At 40.4% G+C, this 26470-nt stretch overlaps 1 protein-coding gene across 8 annotated transcripts in view; it reads right to left on the bottom strand.

The window, feature by feature from the left end:
• The window catches only part of LOC126209780 (longitudinals lacking protein-like), a 253154-nt gene that overhangs the window by 163766 nt on the left and 62918 nt on the right, over nucleotides 1–26470 (bottom strand). For 2 of the 8 annotated variants that reach the window (XM_049938916.1, XM_049938915.1), the window contains one exon: nucleotides 1998–5317. The exons of 4 other annotated variants lie outside the window; for them this stretch is intronic. In XM_049938916.1, the coding sequence (XP_049794873.1) occupies nucleotides 3626–5047 (1422 nt within the window). In that variant the 5' untranslated portion in view covers nucleotides 5048–5317 and the 3' untranslated portion in view covers nucleotides 1998–3625. Of the gene's footprint in view, nucleotides 1–1997; nucleotides 5318–13761; nucleotides 16003–26470 lie in introns of those variants that run through there. 2 more of the 8 variants (XM_049938918.1, XM_049938917.1) reach the window with 1 other exon arrangement.

Below are 26470 nucleotides of genomic sequence, written 5' to 3' on the forward strand. Positions count from 1 at the left end.
ATCTGTGCACACTACAAAGCGAAAATTCATTTTGGTATCTTACATTACTCCAGTTTTATCTCCAAGACGTTAAAACCAATATATATTTCTAACACACATGTGCAGGGTACAGCAGGGTAATTATAAAAAGAAAAATTCCATGAGAAATTATTACAAATTATGAAGCACACAGAATCATAGGGTCATTTTATCAAAATGTCACTGTTAATTGACCCAAATTGTAGTTTATAGAATTATCTGTTATATGCTGTAAACGGTAAGTGCCCTTCTTTATCAACTGCATATCTGACACTATCATTCAGGAAACCAGAAATTTTCATGAACCTCAGAAACTTTGATATCAGTATGCACATACACAAAAAATGTATAATTAATTACATTGCTGAATATTACTACAAATGGAACACATGTGGATCTGCAGTGCATTACCGGCGAATTTATTTTACACACTTGTGCTAACCCCTTGTGGAAAAGTATTATAACATTATCAGTGCATTACTCAACATTAGTTACACAAGAAAACTGCTCAGTTCAACTGACATACAAGAAGATGCACCACAGACCTGATGGATTTCCATAAATGTGTAATGAATGATGTTATTCTTGAATTTTGAATCTACATTTATAGGGCAATAATTATTCACCAGAACGTTATCTTGCTATTATGTACTACAGCTACAGTTAATAAAAGACAAAAGAAGAGGGAATAAGATTTTTAAAAATCATAAAAGTACTTTCTACCAGGGAATCAAACTGTACACTGAACAGCGCAAGGAAATTAAACAGACAACTAAAAACAGTGTATTTAAAAAGGCAGTTAATGCATATCCTTAATGAACCATATTATGTTGTTGTTATATTAAGCTGATATGTACAAATCCAATTTTAAAATTGTAATTGGTTGAATAAATAACTCTCTCTCCAGAAAACCAAAGAGTTCTTACATTATTAAATATACTCCTTATTGGTGTATTTTATGCACAACAAAAATACAGTGTGGTGTGTTAACTTGTCAAAAATTGAAGTAATGTTTGCTACATAGCCAAAAGTCGAACAAATTTATTTTATTAATCAAAGGAAAACACGCATCACTAAATCAAAGCCTATTTTTCATGCTCCCAACCCTCTACTTCCACCTTTCAAAAGAATCAGATCACAGCAATTGTAACTTAGCAGTGTGGCAACAAGAGACGGAAGACCAATCCCTGTGCTGACTCCACCCAATAATAATAATATAATGTCAATGTGCATGTATTTAATTGTACTTTCGAATTTCTAATATTAAGAACTTTAAGAAACACCACGAAAAACTGGTAAATGGAGAGGAGGCGGGAACTGAGAGGGTTAATCTCTACGGTTCGTCAGAAGAGCATGAGAAAATACATCAAGAAAGTCTGAGAAAGTACTGAGAGGCTGCAGAAAGAAAAATTTCCACAATGAATTTCCACTCAACAGCACGGAGCATGCTGATCTGAACCTTCATGGCAGATTAAACTGCCATGAATCTGGGAAGTCTTGAAGGTGAGAAATGAGGTAATGATAGAAGTGAAGCAGAGAGCATTTCGTGAGTTGTACTCAGATAGCTCATTCGGTAGTGCACGTGCCAGTGAAAGGAAGAGGTCTCAAGTTCAAGCCCTGGTCCGATACAATACACAGGTCTAATCTGGCAGGACAATTTGCTCGAGTGCATTTGCAAAATGAAATTATGAGTAATGCAGTACGAGTTGACTTTATATATATTCTGAAAGTAGTTGTGTATATGAGTCTTAGCAAATATTCGATTTTATTAAAATACCACATTACTCCTGCTTTTATTTTATGCAACAGGACACATTAACACTTTGGAGACTGGCCCACTCAGAAGAATGTCAGGCTTGGAAAACTGGACACTTATACCATTATTTAAAGTGTTACTGGTACATACATAATTGATATACCTTCAAGATCAATACGTACTAAAAAATTGCCACACTTCAAGATTTATTGTTCATATTTCCTTTATTTCTTTGATAGATTACAAATTGTTTGAGCAACTTCATCCTCTTGAGCTTCCAAAATTTCTTGTTCATTCAGCAAATGTGATATATTTCTAGCAGAATTACAGTGAAATTCAAAACCTCATGAAATTAAGTTATTGCCATTAGTTTGGCTCAGAAATTTGCAAGAGCAGCTGTTACATTAGCTAATATTTCTTTCTAAATATTTCTATAAATTGACAGAAGGCAGCACCTGCCAAGGAATAGGTAGCAAGATGTCTGTATACTGCCCTCATATGAAGCGAGTCCAGTTTTCGAGCGGCAGGTGCCTAACTCGTCGTGAAAGTTGTGGCTTGAGCTATACTCGGGTTCGGTGTTTTGAACACAGCATTCTCGCCTCAGCTACACTTGCACTTCATCTTCAACGTGTTAATCCAGCATACATCCTTTATCTAAATGGGAGGTCCACAAGAACATAATTTGTGGACCCCATCTGGCTGTTTCTAGTGTTGTCCCACGTGAAAACAAGGGAAACTGATTAAATCAAATCCAGGCTGGCAAGCACACCGGCTCTCGTCGTTAATCCACAACCAGTTTTATGTGGTACATCTATTATACACTGCTTCACACGTCCTGAGGTGATTTAAAGCTGTATCCATTATATCTGTCCCCAGTGTTCATTGCCAATGTGTAGCCAGACAATAAAAAATTTGTTTATCTGCTTACTTGAAATACAGTACTCTTGTTAAAATAAAATATCACTTGTATTTTATTTTTGGTATAATGACCACGACATTAAGGTTTTCCCAATACCTTCTTTCTGTAAAAATCTTTAAAATACAGTAGGGTTCTCTAAAACTGAAATTTAGGCATATGTCAACATACTGTGAAATAAACAGTAATAAAGCAGCTAATCACACAGTGCAACACATACAAATACAAACTGAGATCATTATCTTTCACAACACTGATAGATGCATACACAGCATGATGAGTCCTGTTCGGACATTCAAGATGGATATGCTGAGAGAGACACAATGAAACAAGGAAGAAAAGGAGGATTATGAACATGACTATCGAGTGTTAAACACTGTTACAAGTGGGAAAGTTGGAGAAGTTTAAGGAGGAAATGAGAAGAAACAGAATGGACAGTCAGAATTAATCTGGAGGAATATGTCAAGAAATTATAGGTGTTGGCATAATTATCAGCTGGTACTTCAAGGGGATATTACAACTGTTAGAATTCTGTAATACACTCATATCAACATTTCTTGATGTGCACTCACATAATTAAGGTCTTCACTACACAAACAATTTTCTGTTCATGACAAACAACATAACTGATGACAATAGGTGACCTTCACTGACACAATTACTACATTACATCACAAGTCATCTGTTTCACAAAGCAAACCACGACTTCAATGACATTGACGTTGCCAAGTTTCCACATAAATTTAAAATATACTCATAGCAACCACAATTTACACAAGGATTAATTTCTGCCCACACAGTGCAAAGTAATCACTGCTTCATGCAACTTACACTACACACTTCCACAGATGACACAATTCCCTCACAAAAAGTCCTCACTAAAGACCAGGAAGTCACTTGACACCATTTGCCCCTTTCTTTGTGTTAGGCTCTTATTACACATCCCCTCCAAAAAGAGCATATTTTTTCTGCATCTGGCAACGAAGAGAAGCCATATGTTTTTTTAAATGATCACTCCTAGCACAGCGATAATTGCAGCGAGGACACTGAAACTGCGGTTCTTTGCCACACTGAAACTTCGCATGTCTCCACAGCCCTGATTGATGTTGGTAAGACTTCCCACAAGAATGACAAATAAACCGATTACGTAATACTATCTGAGATGCTGACAGAGACACGTTACTCAAATCAACACTGCCAAATGGTGAACACGTATTATTAACTTCCTGAGCGCAAAAAATCTCTTCGTATGTAAGATCTTCACTCGCTCTCGTGACTTCCCCAATGTCAACTTCAACACTGTTACAAACATCACGATAATCACCGGCACCAGCATAATCGTCGTCGTCATCGAGAGTAAGGTCTTCTACAATTTCCACATTAGTCTCTAGGGCCTCTGGTTTTGTTTCTAGAGATACCTCTACCTGGTGTGCACTCAGACTTTCTGACCTTTCATCAGGTAATACTGCTTCTGGTATTAAAAACCGTTCATTTTTCGCAATGGTCATTTCCCCACTAGAGTTTTGCAACTCCCTACTTGAAGACTGATGAGGAATCATAGTGTATGATGACGAACATACAGTGGTGTTGCTTACAGGCAGCAAGGTTTTTAGCACCTGAGATGAGCTGTCAACTGGTCCACCAGTTGAGTTAGGGGTTGTGGCCAGTACTTGCTTTTGAGATGGAAGTTTATCCACACTATCAACATCAGGGGTAATGACTTCAAATGCATTTTGAGCTGTTCCCTCATCAGCAACAGTGTGACTGATAGTTTTTCTGGACTTTTGAACAGCTTTAGAAATGGAGTCCACTTCCACAGAACCTCCTTCTTGGGACGACACACGTGGAGGGGTTTCTCTAAATGACTGCACGTGCTCTCCTCGCTCATTCTGAACCGAGGTAAAGCACGACACAGATGCAGGTTGCGACGAGTGTGTTCCTGGAGACACTGACCGTGCATTTCTTTCACTTCTTTTCTGCATGTCGACATTGTTCACACACCCACTGCCAGACAGTCCCCTTACCCGAAGGGAATCCGAGAGTTTAAGAATATCACTAAGCTGCTCTTGCGGTACATTTAGTTCACCACGGTACATAAAGTCCAGCAAAGCCTTAAGCACATTGTATTTTACATCGTGCAGAATAATAATTGGGTGCTTTTCACAGTTTTCAGAGAACAGTTCGTCGAAATATGGACTACAGGCCGAGAGAATTATCTTATGTGCTCTTAAATGATGCCCCTCAGCACTAACTGTGCAGTCTGTTAACTTCTCACTGTCCAACAGACCATCAAAAACAGACACCAAAGTAGCTTGATGCTTACTCCACCTCAAATAAACATTGTTGCTCTCATTCATCCTGCCTAGCTGTCTTCACAAGACCTCAAACTCATGTACAAAGCTGGTCGAACTACTTCAGTGATATAATTTACTAGAAAAATTCAGTTTCCTTGGAACAAACGGGAAATAATTATCTCCAAGTTGATCATCTTCAAGCAGTGAAGTAATCTTTCTCCAGGTCTGCACAGCGGAATCTTCACTCGTTTTTGAGTAACAGATAATCCGTGGTAAAGAATCTCCTCCAAATTGCAGACAGAGTTGTTGTTCCAGAAATTCTGAGCGCCTGACCTAGTGTGTAAACAATCTTATGTTAATCCAAATATCTTCAAGAAGAACAAGTTATACAAATATTTACAATTTATGAGTGTAGGGTACAATGTCCATTAAGACGATTGACCAGAAACGATGAGAAATTAAGAAGAATTTATATTCATTTCACGCAAATGTTATTGAGAACTGACCCACATACAAATACAGGATGACTGCTGTGGAATTTTTTAGCACATACGTTCAAGTTCCATTTTAATATCAGTATTTAGTTTGGCACAATGTGTTGGCAGAACATTGCCACCAACAGGTGCCTTCCTACTACATAGAGATTACTTTGTTTGATTACATTTGGTGTAACCAGTTATGGTTTTGCTGTCGATGGGTGTGGCAAAGTTGGGTAACAAATTTTCACTGATTCTGCCCAGACAATTTACTGCACTCCAATACATTTTGTACATTCATCTATCTTATACTAAGTGAAAAACTTCAACTTACACATTCTTTTTTGGAACAGAGCAATACACGAAACAAAAATACCACTTACTGGAATTAGCATAGAAATAACACTTTAACACACACATTACTATACTTTAATCATTTACATTATGATACATGTAAATAAAGGGGATTTTTCTTACAGAAACCACAGGAAAATACACAAGAGATTCATAATGATTTTTTTCATTAAAACAAAAAACAAAAAAAGGGGGCTCGTGAATTTATCAAGCATTTATATTGTTAATGAAACAGATATTCCACTATAGGGAACCTATTGGATGAAGTATTCAAAGCTGCTTTGTAATTCATAATTCAGCAATTTATTTCCACTTTTGTGCCGTTTTTATGAAGAATTTGAGTTCCTTGAGTCAATATATTTTATATGTATCATGGTTTACAATACTGTTACAGTATAGCAAAGGGCAGAATTCAACAGCTTCCAATTTCTGAACTTTAAGCTTTCATTTTCTTTCACTTTCATTCTCAAAATCAGTGTACAAATAACCTGTAGATGATTTTAACTAATGGTGGACCCAAACTGCAGACACTCTGAAGAAAACCAAACCATCTATTTCAGAAGCTCGTTAGTGCCGTAACTTGTGTGGCTGTCAGCTGCCATTTTGCAACATAATCTATTCCTCCAAAATAAATTTTTAAACAATCACAGTTGGGCAAAAGGTGGCAAAGTGTGCAAATATCTACTTTACCCAACTGGCAGAAATCACTCGACAGTGCACGAGCCCTATCTGGAAAGGAGTGATGCAATGATATTTTCAGGAAAGAATTAAATTGTTCATCTACCATCTCTCCCCTTGGTCAGTGGCTGTGCTGACAACTACTGGCCAGGTCGCCAAACCTGGGGTGGTTTTGACAGAGGAACCAGACAAATTGTGTCCCACAACATAGGAGGGCTCTACAGGCATGGTGAAACCAGCTTCCCTAAAAGGGTAAACCTGATACAAATCCTGGTACTTCAGACTAGGTGCTGGTCATTGGTTCAATAACCCCATACGGTAAAAAATGGCAATCGCAAAAATTCAACAGAAGCCTTGGATACTGGATGGAAAGAAATATCACAACCCTTACAAAGAAAAAGAATAAAGGACTTGAAAATAGCAACTGGAATCTGAGGACAACACTTCAGCCTGGAAAAAGGAAATAATTAGGCAATGAACTCTTAAAATTTAATTATAATGATGTAGGGCTACCGGAAATAAGATGGAGAGGAAATGGGCAGACTGACGAACAAGAGTACTCATTAATACATAGTGGGCAAGAGGAAAGCACAGGCCAATTTGGAACAACATTTGAAATAAGCAAAGAAGCTAGGGAAACCTTATTAGAATTTGAATCCATTAATGAAAGAATGTGCAGACTTAGAATAGGAGAGAAATTTAGGAACATATCAATAGCAAATCCACATACAGCAGCGGAGGAAAAGGAGGATATAATGTAAGAACAGTTCTACGGAGATACTGAAAATACTTAATTATGATTTAATGTTAGTTGTAGAAAATTTTAACATAAAAATTGCGAGGACCGAGTATAAACATAAATGCCAACTCTAACCTGATTAATGATCAGGTCATTATGGAAAATGCACTGTTCTGGGAACAGTTTGAAAACTTATTGCTGGGAAAAGGTGTAAGGTTTGACTCAAGGGGAACAAAGTGGTTCCTACCTTCTTGCCAATATGTAGCAACCATTAACATAATACTGTAGGAGTACGATGATTATAACATTCAACATACAGAACTTTCTCCATGGTATGTTAGTTTAGATGCATGTACATCATTAATAACAGCAATTCAGAATATTGGTTTTATTGTATTTATAATTAAATATCTGAAGTGACACAGAGACTAGTACTCTCTACATCTGTAATAGAATGCCAAGTCACACCAACTATCCATCTTGCTGATATTTGCCGCCATTTATGAACTATTCCGTGAATGAGAGGAACAACATACCCGTCATGATGTTTAAATAAAGAGAAAAATAGTACAAAAGATTAAAATATTTAAATCAAATCAATTCTAATAGTTGCAGCATGCACCATGTGCCTCCTTGTGTCTTCTAAATACATTTAAAAAAAGTTTTACCTATCTAATGTTACATATGTGTTTTAAAGAATAACAAACCAACTGACTCACAAGGAGTTAACCTGTAATTTTTTTTTATATTTTCTGTGTTTACTGGCAAATGAGGAAATAAGTCGGACAGCAATGTAAATAATTTTACTTATATTTTATTTTATGTAATTCCTAGGTAAATTTGAAGTTTTTTTACTGGAGACCATAACTGCTTTCCTTAAGTGTTATATATTACGTAGTTCATATACAGGGCGCCATACAACCAACTGTGTGTTCCCCACATAGCCTACCTTCATTATACAGTAGTATTCAAAGAACTGTGACTGACGCCCGAACAACAGGGAACTGACATGCATTGAGACTAGAAAATAGTGGTATGTAATCTAATGTATAAGCCACTAAGGTTATGCCACGAGTTTTTATAGTATCAACTGATCACGTACACTCATGCTCATAAATTAAGGATAAGTCTTGTACATGGTGAAACAACGCTCTGGTGGGCGGTTGTGGGTTAAATCACCTCGGAGTATAACCATGCAGTGCATCTGACCTGCAGTCGTCGCACGGTGGCACTGGCAGCAGTCCACATACGCAGAGGTGTGACAGTGCATGTCAGAGTACGGAGCAGCAAGTAAGTGCGCAGACATTTTCAGATGTGCTAATAGTGACTGTGTGTTGAAAATGGCTCAAAAAACACATATTGATGACGTTATGAGGGGTAAAATACTAGGGCAACTGGAGGCTGGGCGAACACAGCAGGTCACAGCACGGGCCCTCCGTGTGCCACTACGTGTGATCTCAAGATTATGGCAACAATTCCAGCAGACAGGAAACGTGTGCAGGCGCTACAGTACGGAACGTCCACAGTGTACAACACCATAAGAAGACCGATATCTCACCCATCAGTGCCCGCAGACAGCCACGTAGTACTGCAAGTAGTCTTGCTCAGGACCTTACCGCAGCCACTGGAACAGTTGTCTCCAGACACACAGTCTACAGACGACTGAACAGACACGGTTTATTCGCCCAGAGACCTGCAAGGTGCAGTCCACTGACCCCTGGTCACAGGAGAGCCCGTAAAGCCTGGTGTCAAGATCACAGTACATGGTCATTGGAACAGTGGTCCCAGATTATGTTCACGGACGAGTCCAGGTACAGTCTGAAAAGTGATTCTCGCATAGTTTTCATTTGGCATGAACCAGGAACCAGATACCAACCCCTTAATGTCCTCGAAAGGGACCTGTACGGTGGTCGTGGTTTGATGGTGTGGGATGGGATTATAATTGGTGCACGTACACCCCTGCATGTCTTTGACAGAGGAACTGTAACAGGTCAGGTGTATCGGGACATCTTTTTGCACCAGTATGTCTGCCTTTTCAGGGGTGCAGTGGGTCCCCCACCTTCCTCCTGATGGATGACAATGCACGGCCCCACCGAGCTGCCATCATGGAGGAGTACCTTGAAACAGAAGATATCAGGCGAATGGAGTGGCCTGCTTGTTCTCCAGACCTAAACTCCATCGTGCACGTCTGGGATACTCTTGGACGATGTATCGCTGAACGTCTCCAAACCCCTACGGCACTTCAGAAGCGCCGACAGGCACTGGTGCAAGAATGGGAGGCTATACCCCGGCAGCTGCTCGACCACCCGATCCAGAGTATGCCAACCCGTTGTGCGGCCTGTGTACGTGTGCATGGTGATCTTATCCCATACTGATGTTGGGATGCCGTGGACTCAGGGGTCTGTGTCACGTGTGTTCCCTATGTGCCTATGCTATTAGTGCCAGTTTTGTGTGGTGCCACGTTGTGCCCAAAATCTGGGTTTGCAAAATAAAACCTGCAAAAAAGGATGACCAAATGCTATGCTCTATCATTTGTGTAACATGAACAGAGATTCTCTGGAAAATATTCATTGCACAAAGAAACCAACAAGAATGGAAATATACTATGCCAATTTGCAGCAGGGAATAATATTATAACTGAGTGTACATACTTCCCACATATAAGGATTCATCCTGGTACATGGAAGTCGACAGTCAGTGGAATAGCCAACCAGATTAACCTTATTTTAGCAAATGCCCATCACTCCACTGTGCCTATAGAGGCACAAAGCCACACAGGATCAAATTATGACTCAGATCACTATATGGTAAAATCAGCCTCAAGAGAGAAACTATCAATAGTGAATTACCAGATACCACATGACCTACTGCCATTGACAGCAATCTCGTGAATGTGGTAAACAAAAGAATTCCACATTCCTGAGCTTACCACATTCACGGGGTTTTGCTGTCTGGTATGACAATCTACATCAGTGGTTAAGTGACCAGAAAATTTAGTTGTAGCATTGGGCACCCTTTCTGTGCCGACAACCTTAATGTGGAGTAATGAATGTCACTCTTCCTTCTTCTATTGTAATTATGAACGAGAGTCACCCAGAAAGTGATGCACCACATTTTTTTTCTTTAACAATTCTTTACTGAACATAATAAGACTTACACACATGAAATAATGGTGTTTTATCTACACACCCTACTTTTCCACGTAATCTCCATCGCATTTTGTGGCCTTCCTCCAGTACAAAACAAGGGCATGTATGCCCTGTCGGTACCAATTCTTTTCCTGCTGGCGGAGCCAGTGCTTCACTGTGTGAATCACAATCTCATCGTCCTCAAAATGTCTTCCACAAATGGAATCCTTTAATGGCCCAAACAATTGGATGGGGTAACACTGACCAATCCCGTTTTGCGATGTGTTCAGTAGTCCTCAGACTTGTGTGGGGCCAAGCTTTATCATGTTGCAGCAGAATATCTCGTGGGTTGCTGTGACACCAAAGTCGCCGGAAGCGCATCTTGCGTTTTGTTAACATGTTGAAATATGCTTCTGAATTAATGGTACTGCCTCTTGGGCATCATATCAATGAAAATCACACCTTAACAGTCCCAGAACACGGTGATCAAGACCTTACCAGTGGAAGCAGTTGCTTCGAATTTTTTCTTCTGTGGGGAGTAGGAATGGCACCATTCCATCACCTGTCACAATCCGGAATAAGAAATATATTCAAAATGTTGCAACAAATCAAGACAAATGTCTTTTCTGTGGGTTTTGTGATCCACCGTTAAAGACACAGTGCGACCCATCCTGCACACACTTCTGAATATCCAAGAGTGTGGATAATTGCATCCACACTTCCTTTGCTGGTTGACAGATGCAGCACCAACTGCTGAGTCATAATGCGTCTATCCTCACAAATGACATCAGCTCGCTGCGACATGTCAGGTGTGACAGCCATGGACAGTCTCACCGATTGCTGTAAATTGTGGAGCTCCACAAACTGCCTTCTGATGAACTCACCCTTCATGCCCAGTGACTAACTGTATTTCTGTCGACAGCAGATACTCCACAGACTTTGTACAAGCATCTGTGAATATTCCCCAAAGTTTTTTTTTTTTTTTTTTTTTTTTTCTCTATAATGAGAGATTCAATGACGGCACGTTGCTTGTAATGCACATCACTTACAAACGCAATTTTGAAACTGTCCTGCAAGTATGCTATCTGTCGGAAGTGACAGAAATTTGGCGCCCTCACTCATGAAACTTCAAATAATACATACATATCATTTTGCTTGCGTAGCATAGTTTTTGATTGAGAGAAAAAAAAAATAAATAAATCTGATGCATTACTTTCTGGGCAGCCCTCACACATTATTGTTCCTTTGAACTGTAGTGGATTATTTACAACAAACTTCATGAGAGAATAAATATACTGTGAAGCAATAGTCAGAATGCCCAACTCCTCAAACAGATGATTGTTAGTAGGCCCCACATACTATTCTTACAGCCCAGTTTTGAGCTTTGAAGGCTTACTTTCTTACAGATTTGTTACCCCAGAATGTTTTCCCATATGACATTGTTGAATGAAAATAGACAAAATACACCAACTTATTAATTTGTCTCTCCCAAAAATTTGCTGATTTGAAGTGCAAATATGGCTCAACTGATTTACTCCATGGGTTCTAAAATGGTCTTTTTCCAGTTTAAATTCCCATCAATATGGACAACTAAGCATTTTGAAATTCCTATTTATTATTTGCTCAAATGTTTTACACTCACCACTGATGTGGTATCCCTAGTTGTGCAGAACTGAATATGTTGTGTGTGTATAAAATTGAGGGCAAGACCATTCACAGAAAACCAGTAAATCGTGCTTTTGAAAACACTGTTTACCATTTGTATGTTTCCTAAGATATGCTTGGACTGATAACAATACTAGTGTCATCTGCAAAAAGAACTAATTCCACCTGTTGTAAATTAGATGGAAGATCGTTTACATATATGACGAACACCATAGGACCCAAGACTGAGCCTTGGGGGAACACCCTATGCGATTTCTCCCCAGTCAGAATAACAATATAACTTTCTGTATTGTTCTGGCAACATACGATATCATGCATTGGTTGGCTACGCCATCAATCCTATAAAATTTCAATTTATCTAGGAGAAAACTGTGATTCATACAGTCAAATGCTTTAGACAGGTTGAGGAAAATACCAACTGGCACTATTTTATTATTTAATGCTTGTAAAATTTGGTTAGCAAACATGTAAATGGCATTCTCAATAGAGCAACTCATCTGAAACCATGATTTTCTGAGGACACTGTTGTTGCCAAGGTGAGATACTATACTAGCATCACCTCCTCAAAAATTTTGGAACATGATGGGAACAATCAAGAATTCTGTAGGCACTGATTGTCTTGTCTCACAGTGGGATAAACTTATTAACAGTTTACTTACTTTTTCCATTTGTCTACTTTTTATTTGGCCGCTCCTTATATAGCCCCAAAGAAAAAAAAAATTGCATGGTATGAGGTCAGGTGAACATGGAGGCCAGTGGGACAACTACGACCAATCCAACGGTCAGGTATATCAACATTCAACCAATCTCATACAGAGATATTCCAATGGGGAGGGGCTCCATCTTGTTGCCAAATGAAGTTCTCAGGTTCACCTTCTAAACAGGGAGAGAGACTTTCTTTTAACATATCCAGATATGCCACCCAAGTTACGGTAGCTGCAGTGAAAAAAACATACTCTTCATGACGAGAGACAGTGCAGAAAATATTTAGTTTTGGGAAAGCTCTTTGACAATTTATAACATCAGATATGAACATTATGGTTAGTTACCTTCCTACTTAGAAGAGAAGTTCTAATCCTGCTGCAACACTTCACTTGCAAGTTATAACGCATACCATAGTCATCTGGCCATAAAGCATGTAACAACTGTAACTGGTATGGATACATGTGTAAATATATTCTTAAAACCTTCCACACTGTAGTCTTTGCCACAGGAAGTCAAAGACTTGCTTTCCAAACAGATTTCTTAGGACTGAAGAGAAGATGTTCTGACACCGTCAACATCCTCTTCAGACACTTTTGGTCGTCCCACACTTTTCCCTTTACACACACAAAACCAGCCATTCCGAATTGACTATAGCCTCAGCAGATGTTTTTGCAACATGGGGGATCACAAACTTCGAACGAAATGAGCTTGAATTAAAATTACAGATTAACTTTAAGCAAGTTGTAGAATGCTTTACACCCAAAAGTCGCCATTTTGAATATGCGGCACTGCAAATGGAAGCTTAACAAAGCTGTACTAATGCATGCACTTATATAAGACTGTTTGAGTTACTGCATTGTGACCTTGAACCAACACACTACAATGCTTACAGTTGGTACTCTTATATTTTATAAATGGGACATTTTTTTATAGTCACCCTGAATTATGGAAACTATGAGGGATGCAACTAGACCAACAGGATCAATCAGATAACCAAATGACAGTGAAAAACAACACATACTTTTTGGGAATTCTGAATTACATTCTGCTCACACATATGATAAAAAACTTAAGAAAAAATCTGTCACAAAACTACTGTTCCTAAAGAAAGTTTTATGAGTCTGTTCACCTTTTATCACTCTGGTACTACACAGATATTTTATGGTTGATTTATTCTTGGTACTGTCATAATAATCAACTAGTAATTCAAGGCGATATTACAGCTGTCATGTTTATGGAAGGTTTTCAACATTACTTGACTTGCACTAATATACCTAAGGTCTTCACCACAAGAAAAATATTCTGTTTACAATGAAGTGTATAACTGACCACAACACACCATTACTGACATAATTACTTCATTTAATATGAAATAATCTCTCTTTCAAGAGAAATTACTTCAAATGCAATGAGATTACCAAGCTACGTCACAAATTAAAAATACGCTCACAGCAAACACAATTTACACAAGAATGAATTTGGAGCCACACATCAACTTACACATATACATTGCCACTAAAGGGTCACAAATAAATCCTCACTAATGATAAAGAACTCACTTGACTACACTCAATCCTTTTTTTGTTAGGTCCATATCATCACACATTCCCTTCAAAAAGTTCACACTTCTCCTGCATCATACAACGGCGAGTAGCCATATGCACTTTTAAATTATCCTTTCTAGCACACCGATAATTGCAGCGGGGACACTGAAACTGTGGGTCTTTACCACACTGATGCTTCATGTGTCTCCACAGCCCTTGTGGATGCCGGTAAGACTTCCCACAAGAATGACAACTATACCGTTTACGTAATACTGTCTGTGGTGTTGTCAAAGACATGTTTCTCATATAATCACTGCCAAATGCTGCATGCATATTGTTAACCCCTTGAGTGCAAAAATTCTCTTTGTATGTAAGGCTTTCACTCATACTCCTGACTTCCCTAATGTCAATTTCAGCACTGTTACAAACATCACGATAATCATCGGCACTAGGATAATCGTCGTCATCATCATCCAGAGTAAGGTCTTCTACAATTTCCGTGTGATTCTCAAGGACCTCAGGTTCGGTTTCTAGTGATACATCTTCCTTGTGTACACTCAGGCTTGCTGACTTTTTGTCAGGTAATACCACTTCAGGTATTAAAAATCGTTCATTTTCCACAATGGTCATTTCCCCACTGTCACTCTGCAACTCACTACATGCAGACTGATGAAGGACTGGAGTGTATGACAATGAACATACAGTGGTGTGGCTACCAGACAGCAAGGTCTTTAGCATCTGAGTTGAGCTGTCACCTGGTCCACCAGTTGAGTTAGGTGTTGTGGCCAGTACTTGCCTTTGATGCACACTATCAAGATCAGGAGTAATAACTTCAAATGCATTCTGACCTGTTCCCTTATCACAATCAGAGTGATTGATATTTTTTCTGGGCTTTCGAGAAATTGGGTCTACTTCCACAGGACCTCCTCTCTGAGACAACACACACGGATGCCTGTCTCTAATTGACTGCATGTTTTCTTCTGGCTCATTCTGGCCTGAGGTAAAGCATGACACAGAAGCAGGCTGGGTTGGGAGAGTTTCTAGAGATACTGATCGAACATTTCTTCCACTGCCTTTCTGCGTGTTGGCGTCATCCACACATCTGCTGCCAGACAGTCCCCTTACCTGAAGGGACTCTGATAGCTTAAGAACGGCACTAAGCTGCTCTTGCGGTACATTTAGTTCACCACGGTACATAAAGTCCAGCAAAGCCTTAAACACATCGTATTTTACATCGTGCAGAATAATAATTGGGTGCTTCTCATAGTTTTCAGAGAACAGCTCCTCAAAATATGGACTACATGCTGAAAGAATTATCTTATGTGCTCTTAAATGATGCCCCTCAGCACTAATTGTGCAATCCGTTAACTTCTCACTGCCCAACAGACCATCAAAAACAGACACCAAAGTAGCTTGATGCTTACTCCACCTCAAATAAACATTGTTGCTCTCATTCATCCTGTCTAACTGTTTTCACAAGACTTGACACTCTTGTATAAAACTGGCCGAGCTACTTCAGTAATACTGTTGACTAGGAGAGTTCACTTTCCCTGGAACAACTGGGAAATATTTATCTCTGAGTCGATCATCTTCATGCAGTAAAGTAATGTTCCTCCATGTTCTGCAGAGTGAGATCTTCACTTGTTTGGAAATAACAGATAATCCACAGGATAAATTCTCCTCCAAATTGCAGATAGAGATGCTGTTCCAGAAATTTTGAGCTCCTGACCTAGTGTGTAAACAATCTTATGTTAATTCAATTATCTCCAGGAAGAATAAGTTATACAATTAGGTACAATGCATGAGTGAGGCTACTATATTCATAAAGGTAACTGACCAGAAATGGTGAGAAATTAAGAAGAATGCACAATTACATAGGCTGGAACTTAAATAGTGGCAATACTGCTGGGGTAACACTATGCAATGGAATCTACTATTGTCGCTAATAGCACAGGTTGTTGACAAACCTACCTTACCTCCGACCAAATGGACTTGCCCGTCCCGTGTCACTGGCCTGCACACAATAGTGAGAAAAACAGTCACTTGTGAGTGAGCAGTCTAACGTAACGGCGTCACTATGTTTACTAAACAGTAACAATGGAGTTGGATCAAGATTGAATGTGCCAGAGGTCATACAGCATAATAGTGTGATCAAGGTCTTCAAGAGGCATGCAGGGAATTGGCATTTCCATACAGAACAGTGGCACGATGGATAAAAGCCTTCAACAAAGGTCGGCAAACTGTGGCAGGCACGCATCGGGCAGGTCGTCCTAGCATCTCTGAAGAGGTATTGCATGCTGTTGCCGCGTTAGTAGACAGTGATCGACGCTATACGATTTGTGAGCTTGCCCACGAAAACTGCTTAGCGCATACGACTGTGCTTCGCATCCTGAAGGAACGCACGGACATGCGAAAAATTGCATCACGATGGGTTCTGCACGACTTGACGGGAATGCAGAAATGGATGCGTTACAACACTGCTCAGACGCGCTATGAGCACAAAGGAGAGGCTTTCTTACACCATATTGTAACACTGGATGAGACATGGGCCACATTGTACGAGCCAAAACTGAAATGCCAATCCAACAAACGGAGTCATTATGGGTCGCCATGAAAGTGTAAAGTGCGTCAGAGCCCCAGTATGGTGAAAGTTACGGTGATACTCGTGTACCACTACGATGGTGTTATCCTAACGCATTCCACGGCAGACCAACAATGCACAGAATTACTGATCCTTTTTGGAGCATCACCTGCGACAAGTTTTCCGTCATTTTGCACGACAATGCGTGGGCACATACAGCGCAAGCTGTGGCTGCTCTGTTCGGTCGACGGGACTGGGAAGTACTGCACCGTCAACCATACTCACTGGACTTATGTCCTTGTGACTGATTTGGTTCCGAAGATGAAGTAACTACTTTGTGGCATTCGGTTCAGAACTCTTCCAGAAATTTCACAGACAGTAGACCACTCCATTCACACCATCAACAGAGCGGGCTCTGCGAACGGTATACTATGTATTCCTCATCGCTGGCAACGCGTTCTGCCGGCCGCGGTGGTCAAGCGGTTCTAGGCGCGCAGTCCGGAACCGTGCGACTGCTACGGTCGCAGGTTCGAATCCTGCCTCGGGCATGGATGTGTGTGATGTCCTTAGGATAGTTAGGTTTAAGTAGTTCTAAGTTCTAGGGGACTGATGACCACAGATGTTAAGTCCCATAGTACTCAGAGCCATTTTTTTTGAACCAACGCGTTCTACACAACGCTGGTGACTACTTTGAAGGACAGTAACAGATGCAAACATTTAACTCTTTTGTATCGGTTGTGAATAAATAGTTGCCACTATTTAAGTTCCAACCCCCGTATTTCATATAAATGTTGTTGAAAACTGACCCCACACAGACATGTGATTGTTGTAGAATTTATATGTTTGTTTAGTTCCTGTTTTAACATCAATGTCTAGTTTGGCAAAATGTGCTGATAGAACATTGCCATCATCAGGTGTGTTCCTACAAATCATGGATTAAATTTGCCGTAACAGTGATGGTTTTGTTGTCAATGGCAGTGGCATTGAGGTTGGGTAGCAAAATTCCACTGGTTATGCCAGCCCAGACAATTTACAGTATTACAATACATTTTGTACATTTACCTGTCTTATATTAAGTGACATATTCTCCAGCTTATACGTTATTTTGTGGAACAGTGCAATACACAGAACGAAAAATGCCACCTATTGGAACTCACACAGATAATGACAATATTAAGATATTAAACTTTAACACTCATATTAATATACCTAAATCAATTACATTATGACACATATCAATAATGGGCATTTTTTCTTATGGAAATCACAGGAAAACACACCAAACATTTATAATGATTTTTTAATTAAAGAGAAAGCTATGAATTTACCAAGCATTTATATTGTTAATGAAACAGGTATTCCAATGTGGAGAAGCTTTTGGAGGAAGTCTTCAAAGCTCCTTTGTAACTCATAATTCAGCAACTTTTTTCTATTTTTGTGCCTTTTATGAAGTTTTCGAGTTCTTTGAATAAATCCCATTTTATATTCCACATTCTGTTAATGAAATATATGACGACCACATCTAGTATTTTAAAACAGCTGTCCAGTGAAATTAAAGTCCGAAGCTGCTGTAACTTGTAATAACCATTCGTGTGGAATGCATCCAAGTACTCACTGCATTACTCCACACTGCCAAGCTGACAAGTCTGTCCATAATGTAAGCCGCAGTTCTCCATTTCTGGTGGTTTTGTTAGTAATTTTGTACTTACAAATATGATGGTAATAAAACTTCCTGGCAGATTAAAACTGTGTGCCCGACCAAGACTCGAACTCGGGACCTTCGCCTTTCGCGGGCAAGTGCTCTCCAACTGAGCTACCAAAGCACGACTCACGCCCGGTACTCACAGCTTTACTTCTGCCAGTATCTCGTCTCCTACCTTCCAAACTTTACAGAAGCTCTTCTGCGAACCTTGCAGAACTAGCACTCCTGAAAGAAAGGATATTGCGGAGACATGGCTTAGCCACAGCCTGGGGGATATTTCCAGAATGAGATTTTCACTCTGCAGTGGAGTGTGCGCTGATATGAAACTTCCTGGCAGATTAAAACTGTGTGCCTGATCGAGACTCGAACTAACTGGATGATGGTAATAGCTCGAGAAAGTAGGAATTCATCACAAGAACACACAAATTCATGCTTACATATTGAGGAATATTTAGGGGTGTGGAACACCCGTTACAATGAATTTCTATAGTTAATCGGTAAACAGCAGGTCACACTGCTTTGCAGCTACAGTTAGCTGCCACAAGATGTCAACAGAGTGGTATACATGTGTTTCTGCAACTTTAGTTGTGAATCAACATCTACATCTACACTCTGCAAACCACTGTGAGGTGCATGGCAGAGAGTACATACCACTGTACCAGTTGTTTTGGTTTCTTCCTATTCCATTCATGTATGGATTGCAGGAAGAATGACTGAATGTCTCTGTATATGCAGAGTCTAATCTTGTCCTCATGATCCCTGTGAGCAATACACAAGGGATTGTGGTATACTTCTAGAGTAATCAGTTTAAAAGGCCAGTTCTTGAAACTTGGTTAATATACTTTCTCAGGAGATAGTTTATGTCTGTCTTCAGGAGTCTGCCAGTTCAGTTCCTTAATTATCTCTGCGACACTCTCCCACAGATTAAATAAACATGTGACCATTCCGTGCTGTCATTCTCTGCAAACATTCAATATCCCCTGTTAGTCCCAATCTGGTACAGGTCCAGCACACTTGAGCAATATTCTAGAACCGGTCACATAAGTGATTTGTAAGCTATCTCTTTTGTAGACTGATTGCACTTACCCAGCATTCTACCAATAAACCGAAGTCTACCACCTGTTTTACCCATGACAATCTATGTGATCGTTTCATTTCATATCCTTACAAAGTGATACAACCAGGTATTTTGTATGAGTTGGCCAATTCCAACAGTGACTCACTGGTTGGTGGGTTGGTTTAAAAGGGGGGAAAGGGACCAAACTGCTTGGTCATTGGTCCATCTCACTGGTATAATAATCGTTGCGACACTACATCTTTTTGGTTTTCCGATGTGCAAAATTTCACACTTCCGAACATTTACAGTAAGTTGCCACTCTTTGCACCACGTTGAAATCTTATCGAGATCTGACCAGATATTTATGCAGCTTCTCTCACATAGTACTTCATTATACATACCTGCATCAGCTGAAAAATGCCTCATTTTACGATCAATAGTGTCTGCAAGGCCATTAATATACAACAGGAACAGCAAGGGTCCCAACACACTTACATGAGGCACACCCAAAGTTACTTCACATCTGATGAGTCTATACCCGGTAACATGCTGTGTCCTCCTACCAAAAAGTCCTCAATCCAGTCACAAATTTTGCTGATATGCCATACGACCGTATTTTTGACAATAAGTGTAAGGGCAATACTGAATCAAATGCTTTTTGGAAATCAAGGAACTCTGCATCTGCATGGTTGCCTTGATCCAAACTTTCAACACGATCAATGTTTTTGAAATCCATGCTGCTTGGCACAGAGGCGGTCATTCTCTACGAGATACTTCATTTTGTTTGAGCTCGGAATATACTGTAAGATTTACAACAAGTCGATGTCAAGGATATTGGATGGTAGTTTTTGGATCACTTCTACTACTCTTCATATAGACAGGTGACACTTGAGCCTTTCGCCAAGAACTGGGTGCGGTTTTTTGTTAGACAGATTTACAATAGATTATAGTTAGAAGAGGCGCTAACTCAGCTGTAAAATCAGCGTAGAATCTGACAGGGATTCCACTGGACGCTGGAGCTTTGTTCAATTTTAACAATTTTAGCTTTTCCTCAACACCACTGACATTAATACTTATTTCATTCACCTTTTCAGTAATGTGAGGATTAAAGGGGGGGAGGGGGGGGAGCAATTCTCATGGGTTTTCTTTTGTGAAGCAACATTTGAAAACTGAGCTGAGCTTTTCAGCTTTCACTTTGCTACTCACAATTTCAGATCGTGTTTCATTCGATAGGGACTGGATGCTAACTTTCGTGCCACTAACAACCGACCTTCACATATGACCAGAATTTCTTTTGGTTCTGTGAAAGATCATTTGAACATATTTCCCTATAATGATCACTGAAGGCATCACGCATTGTTCACTTGTCGGCCAAACGCATTTCATTCAGCATCTCCCATCTACAGCCCTACCACTAACAAAACTGTAATTTTCCCAATTAATTGTTGGATGATTAAAGTCTCCACCAATGATTACAGTACGAATGGGGAACTTACATACAAGTGTTACGTACAAGTGAACTGAGGTTTTGTATAAAGTATTTGATTACATCAGGAGGTAAGTCTGCTGGGCGATATCATTTTATGCCCACCCCTGAGACTGAATCTTGCCTACAGAATCTCACATACAGCTTCAATTTCTATCTCAGTGGACTGCTTTCTGTACATAGTATTATATGAACTCCACTGTTTTTCACGAGTGCTTCAAATTCTGGAACTTTGTTGTGAATGCTTCGGCAGTTTACCATTTTATTTTAATACTCTCACCTGTGGGAGGTATTTCTTTCGATCTTACACTGATACTTCTTGGTTTCCTAAAAGTATCATTATCTGGACTGGATGCAGAGTCGCCTAATCTAAAAAAAACCTTGTGTGCATCCCACACACAGTCAGCTACCTGAGTAACAGCCTCTGATGTGTAGTGCACACCTCACCTATTTAGGGGACCCTAAAATTCTCAACACTATAGCAAAAGTCCAGGAAGTCGCAACCTAACTCGTCACAGAGCCTTCGACGTCTGTGTTTCAGTCCTTCCACTCGACTCAGAACCAAAGGGTCGCGATCAGTTCTGGAGACGAGGCTGTAAATTGTGAGCTTTGCTGAAACTCGATGCGTAAGGCTGGTTTTCTTAACCTTCTCTGCCAATCACTGAAATGACCCAAGAATGACATTGGAGTCCAAATGACAGGCATCATTTGTTCCAATGTGTGCCATTCCCTTAATGTCTGCAGGAATATCCTCTTCGACAAGCTGAATGAGGCCTCCAGGCATACGCACCAAGTTCACCTGGTGTCCTTTCCTGTCCCTTGCTGCCATTTCCCTAAGGAGTATCATCATTCACCACATATTTACACTGCCAACAATTAACAGACCCCTCCTGACACCGGACAAAACAGTTTTCCACAACACAGGTCAAGTAAGTCCCACTGGCCCAGTTTCCATTTCAGTGAAAGACAGAAGCTCAAACTTTCTGGTTAGGGGATCAGTACAACACCCCGAGTCCTCCACGGTCCCCGTCCACCGTGTACAGGATGCCTAGATCAAACATTGACATTGTCAAGTGGACAGGTAATGACAAATCCTATACTTTATCCAGAGGAAACAGGATCGACAAGAAAGGATAGTACCTGAGGTACCTCTGGTACAGGTATCTCAGGTACACAACTCTCGGGAACTCTTCGAACGCACCGATTCGCAGTAGCTGCTAATCGCTTGACACTAGTCAGGGTGATTTCCAGCTGCTTATGAACGTCAACCAACTCGTCCCGTGTTTGAGAATAGCATTCACAGTGGGGCTGCATTTTCGCTGGTGCAATGTACTACAAGGAGTGAACAAGTAACTTTAAATTAAACCTGCTGATAATCTGTTGAGCTAAAAAGCTGCTAATTCCTAATAAGAATAGGACTTTGTGATGTGCTATTGAAATAAGATGGCATTTTCTGTGGTTTATGGCCCCAACATGCCACTCTCATCCAGCAAGAAGTCAAAGTAGCTATTTCATTGCAGTTTTGTATGTATTTTGCATAAGATAAAATATTGCAGTATATAAATAACAGCAAATTTTCATCAAAAGAATGACAGAAACTTGTGCTTACATATTGAGGAACAATACAAATGAATGAGTGAAGCAAAACTGTGGAAATCTATGGAACCAATTTCCAAAGGTTTATTGTATACAACGGTCAGCCGGTACATTACGACCACCTACCTAATAACCGGTATGTCTACCTTAAGCATAAATAACGGGGCAACAAACCGTGATGTAGTAGCAATGAGGCCTCTGTAGGTCCCTGGAACTAATTGGCACCAAATCTGCACACACAAGTCACCTAATTTCTGTAAATTCTGGTGAGGTGAAGGGGGTTGGTCACGATAATCTCTGATCCCAAATTCAAACACGTCCCAGATGTTTTCAATTGGGTTCAGGTCTGGCGAACTGGGGGCCAGCACATCAATTGGAGTCCACCACTGTGTTCCTTGAACCATTCCATCACACCCCTGTCGTCTTGACAAGGTGCATTATCTTGTTGAAAAATGCCACTCCCATAGGGAAACACGATTGTGATGAAGCAGTGTACACGGTCTGCAACCAGTGCACTACACTCCTTGTCCATCATGGTGCCCTGCACGAGCTCCACTGGACTCATGGACGCCCATGTGAAATGTTCCACTGTGCGAAATTGAGCAGCCACCAGCTTGTCTTCATTCCGCAGTACACGTGTCAAGGAGTTGTTCTCCTGGAAGATGACGGAGTTGTACCGTCCCATCGGCACGATGAAGGTATCGGGATTCACCAGACCGTGCAACACACTGCCACTCTGTCAACGTCTAGTGGCAATGATCACATGCCCACTGGCACATGCACAGATCGGCTGTGGAGGGCTATCGTTATGAGTGTGTGGTGCACTGCATGTTTAGACACACTTTTACTTTTTCCAGCATTAAAGTCAGATGTTAGTTCAGTCACAATTCGCCACCTGTCCTGTTTTACCAGTCTGCCCAGTTTATGATGTCCGATAACTGTAATGAGGGGTGGCCACCCAAACCCACAGGGTCTGGTCATGGTTTCACTTTGGTTTCGCCACATATTGAAGGTACTCACCACAGCAATCCTCAAACATCTGACAAATCGTGCAGTTTTCGAAACACTTGTGCTGAGCCTCCGGGCCATCACATCTCCCCTCAGTCAAACTCTAATAGACTGTGCACCTTCCCCAAGGACAGCACACTCGCCAGCATTACATGCACCACGCGTATGTCTGACTAGCAATAATTCCTCACCAGGTGACGCAGCTATCGCCTGGATGGGTTTCTATCGACAGTAGGTCGGCGGTCATAATGTTCTGGCTGATCAGTGTAGCACAGGACAGAATTCAACAGTTCTCAAATTCTGAACTTCAAGTAATAGTTTATTTTACTTTCTTTCTAATAATAACTGTATAAAAAAACTGCACATGAATTATACTAATGGTAAACCCAAACTGCAGATGCCAACATCTCATTTACTAGTCCATTTTCTAAAGATTTTCTAAAGATTGCATACCTCTATCGGTAAAAACGTTTATAAAACTTTATAAACATTTACAAAATTGCTTTGTTGGCAGTCTGTCCACCCGTCTGCCTGTCTGACTGTTGAGAACTCTTTCTCTCATGAATGGTTACAAATATGGTGTTGAAATTTATGTCACATTCTGAGGTCTACAGTACATTTGCAGTGTAAAAAATTTAAACCTCAAGGTTAAATCAATCAAAATATACTGCCAGTTATGTCACATTTTTATAGTTGGAATCTCACTCATCAAAACCTACAGAGTACTTCCCGTTGAGCTAGAATCATGGAATTGGACAAGAAGCAGAATTTCATAGTACAAGAGAAAAAAAATCTGAAAATTGTTAAATTTTAATTGTATCACATAGAAAATATCTTTTTACCATTACAATATACATTGCATTCATCATCCGCCAAAAGCATAATAGAAAAATATTACTTCACACAAACATAAGATGAGGACGGATGAACTATCTATAGACGTAACTAAGATTGTATAGAACCTCAGGACACGGGACATACTTGCATTTGGCTCATTTTTATTTTTTAATTTATCATTGTCTATTTAGTTTGAAGTAACTCTTTATTGTAAGGAAACCCAGATATTTTATAATCTTATTAGTGCCATCACTCACCTGGTTGTCAGCACACATTTGAAATTTGGCTCAAAGTTGCCTGCAGCCTTTCTTTGTAATGGTGCAAAAGTGTGCTGCCCTGTGACCTCACTCTCTGGCTTGACAATGCGTCAGACAGCAAGGCATAAATAAATGTCAAAGAAAGGCCACAGCTCCAAAGCTCATGCGAGGTGTAAGGGGAGTTAATGATGTCACAACAATTCTTCCCAACTCCATCGTGGACATGCCACATGATAGAAAGGTTGTCACACCTTCTCCTACACACATTCACCCCTTCTTTTCACATCTCTGCGATGGAGGGCAGAATTTCGACACCCTGCATTGAAATCACGTGGTATTCTCGCGTGTGGCTGAGGCCAACATTTCAGACACATCAACATGAAAGGAACTAAGCAGCTGACATTAGGGTCATCAATGAAACCAGCCCTTCCCTTTGGACACTCATTCTAACACATTTCGTGGTCGAAAATGACAGTTTGCAGTGGAATAAGCAACAGGATGACATTCTTGACAACATTAGACAATGCTGATGATTCAGTCCTACTCTAACTGCACTGTGTGCCTGCAATGCCACTGAACACGTTTTGACCCCCTTCGGAGCACAGTGCGACCGCAATTTTTGTTCTGGTATGCAGAGTGGAGCCCCTAAGGACCCTTCAAAACCATACAACAAAATTTGAATGTGATCTGAAGCATGAAAAGTGTTCATGATTTTTCAGTCCCCCTGTGGCATGATCACTGTGGGGTGCAACTCTGACATGTGCACGAATAAAGTGACAAAGGGTCTCGATAAGACATCCGAGTTCGCAACATCTCGTTCAATGTCCCATGCACCTTCATTTAGAGTACCTTAAACATGTACCTGTCTGACCCATTCAGCCTTGTGGCTACTCTGGCACATAGGACAGGCAACTGCTTCAAGTCCCCTTAGTTGGGGCTGCCTGCCAGCACTGTCAAGAATGTCATCCTGTTGCTCACCCGACTACGGACTGTTTGCTCATAACACAGCGAACTGTCATTTTCAACTATTAAATGTGTGGGAATCAATGCCCCAAGGAAAAGTGTTGTTTCACTGATGCTCTTTCTGCCATGTCATGTAGAATCTGAATGACGGTGTGTCCAAAGTGTTTTCCTCGGCCACCTATACAAAAACCGTGTGATTTCAACGTGGGTGTCACAGTTCTACTCTCCATCGCAGAGGCGTCAAAAGAAGGGGTGAAATGTGGGTAAGAGGGAGTGTGAAAACCTCCCTGTTGTGTGAGACATCCATGACGACATGGGACAGAATGGTGGTGAACTTTAGCACCAATGTGACAATGTTTACCCACCTTACACCTCACATCAACTTCCGAGCTGTGGACATTTTTTCCAAATTTGTATCAACACCCTCTGAAGCTTCGCCATAAGGCCAAGGGTGACGTAGCAGGGAATTACGCTGAGCCAGAGGACAGTTGTAGGCAACTTTGAGCCACATTTTGAACTTGTGCTTCACGATGGGAGACAATTAGGGGGTCTCCAAAAAAGTTATCCTTTAATTTTGTGGTCCAGTGTGAATTATAAAGAGATCGCTGTCGGACAAAGGTAGCAAATTGTGCACACATCTACATAACCCTTCTGGCAGACATTGCTCGAAAGTGTCATGAGCTCAATTTGGAAAGGAAAACTGGATTTGT

This window comes from Schistocerca nitens, chromosome 10, assembly GCF_023898315.1.
Source record: "Schistocerca nitens isolate TAMUIC-IGC-003100 chromosome 10, iqSchNite1.1, whole genome shotgun sequence".
In the NCBI taxonomy this organism is placed as follows: domain Eukaryota; kingdom Metazoa; phylum Arthropoda; class Insecta; order Orthoptera; family Acrididae; genus Schistocerca; species Schistocerca nitens.